The 1345-nt window shown below is 51.0% G+C and overlaps 1 protein-coding gene across 1 annotated transcript in view; it reads right to left on the bottom strand.

The window, feature by feature from the left end:
* Positions 1-1345, bottom strand: part of CACNA1C (calcium channel, voltage-dependent, L type, alpha 1C subunit) — a 396219-nt gene that overhangs the window by 54921 nt on the left and 339953 nt on the right. Inside the window, exon 21 of the mRNA XM_010845218.1 lies at positions 375-388. Coding sequence (XP_010843520.1) covers positions 375-388 — 14 coding nt within the window. The remainder of the gene's footprint in view (positions 1-374; positions 389-1345) is intronic.

Below are 1345 nucleotides of genomic sequence, written 5' to 3'. Positions count from 1 at the left end.
GGGGGCTGTCACAGGGGGGTGGGGCCTCTGCTCCTTCTCAATGTGTAGACACGTGTGCGGGAGGGGTGTGGGCCCTTCAGCCTGAGCCATCTGGCCACAGGGGAGACACAGCCCCACAGCCGGCCCCACCGTGCCCCCTGCCACGGGGCCTCAGGGTTACGTCTGACACTTCAGGAACCTCTGCATCTTCATGTACTTCTATGACATCATTCACGAGCTTTCGTCTGGGGCTTGGCTCCCCATCATTACAAATAGTGACTGCATAAGATCTACCTCACATGTATCCGTATGGGGAGCAGCAGAGCTGCCCAGAGCGTGGATGAGGCCAGGCTGGTTAAGCCCGGGCTTCAAGGAGATTGTCGGCCGCAGCAGTAATTCAATCCTGAACCTCAGCTCAGTGACAGAGGCCAACAGCCCTGACCCCGGGGCACTCACAGTGGATCCTCGGATGCCAAGGGTGTCTTATGTGCTGTCTCCTCTTGAGGGGTAGTATCTCATCTTACAGACGGAAGCCGGGAAGGATAGTCTTGCCCACTTTGGAGTGTGTGTGTGTGCGGGGAGGGGCGCCGGGTGGTTCAGGCTTGAACCAGGCCTTCAGGCCTCTGCTTCTGGCATGTGGTTGACTAAATCCTCTGAGAGACCTTACTGATGCGGAAGCACCAAATCCTGGAAAGGACGAGCTCTCCGAAACCATTCTGGTTTCATGAGAGCTAGGAAAGTCTGCAGTGATCCCCTCCTCCCTCAAGCCAATCTGCTGAGCCGGGGTCTGCTGGACATGCCCGGGTTGGGCAGGGGTGCCTGCGGACAGAGGCCAGTGGCAGCACTGCCGTGAGGAATCTTTAAGCCAGCGGGAGATGGGGCAGAGGACTGGGGACCCCTAGGCTGAGCCGCACACACAAACAGCATCTGGAAGAAAGCTTCACAGTCTTTCTTCAGGTCCACGGGAATCTCCCCAACTAAGATGGAGTATTGAGGTCACAAAGATCACTGAACACTCAAGAAATTAAGCCACTAAGTTGGCAAATCAGAAGAAACTCAAATAAATGAGTGAGACCTCTCCCCAGACACTCTGTATACTGGAAATATTAGATACCGATGATAGATCAACCATATTTGAAATAGTTAATGGGATAAAAAAGACTTGACCACAAAGATGATGAATTAACAAGAAACTCAGATGTAGCTGGATCTGGTAAACAAAGCAATACATGGAACTGTCCGACATGAAAAAAATATATAACTTGATATAAAAACTGGTTTACACAGTAACATAGATAGAATTGAAGAGAGAATTAAGAATTTAGAAGATATATCCAAAGAATGACCCAGAATTTGAACCTAGAGA

This window comes from Bison bison, unplaced genomic scaffold, assembly GCF_000754665.1.
Source record: "Bison bison bison isolate TAMUID 2011002044 unplaced genomic scaffold, Bison_UMD1.0 scf7180017864213, whole genome shotgun sequence".
Lineage (NCBI taxonomy): Eukaryota > Metazoa > Chordata > Mammalia > Artiodactyla > Bovidae > Bison > Bison bison.
Note: the sequence above shows the minus strand (reverse complement) of the source record. Positions and strands in the feature narration are given on the sequence as shown.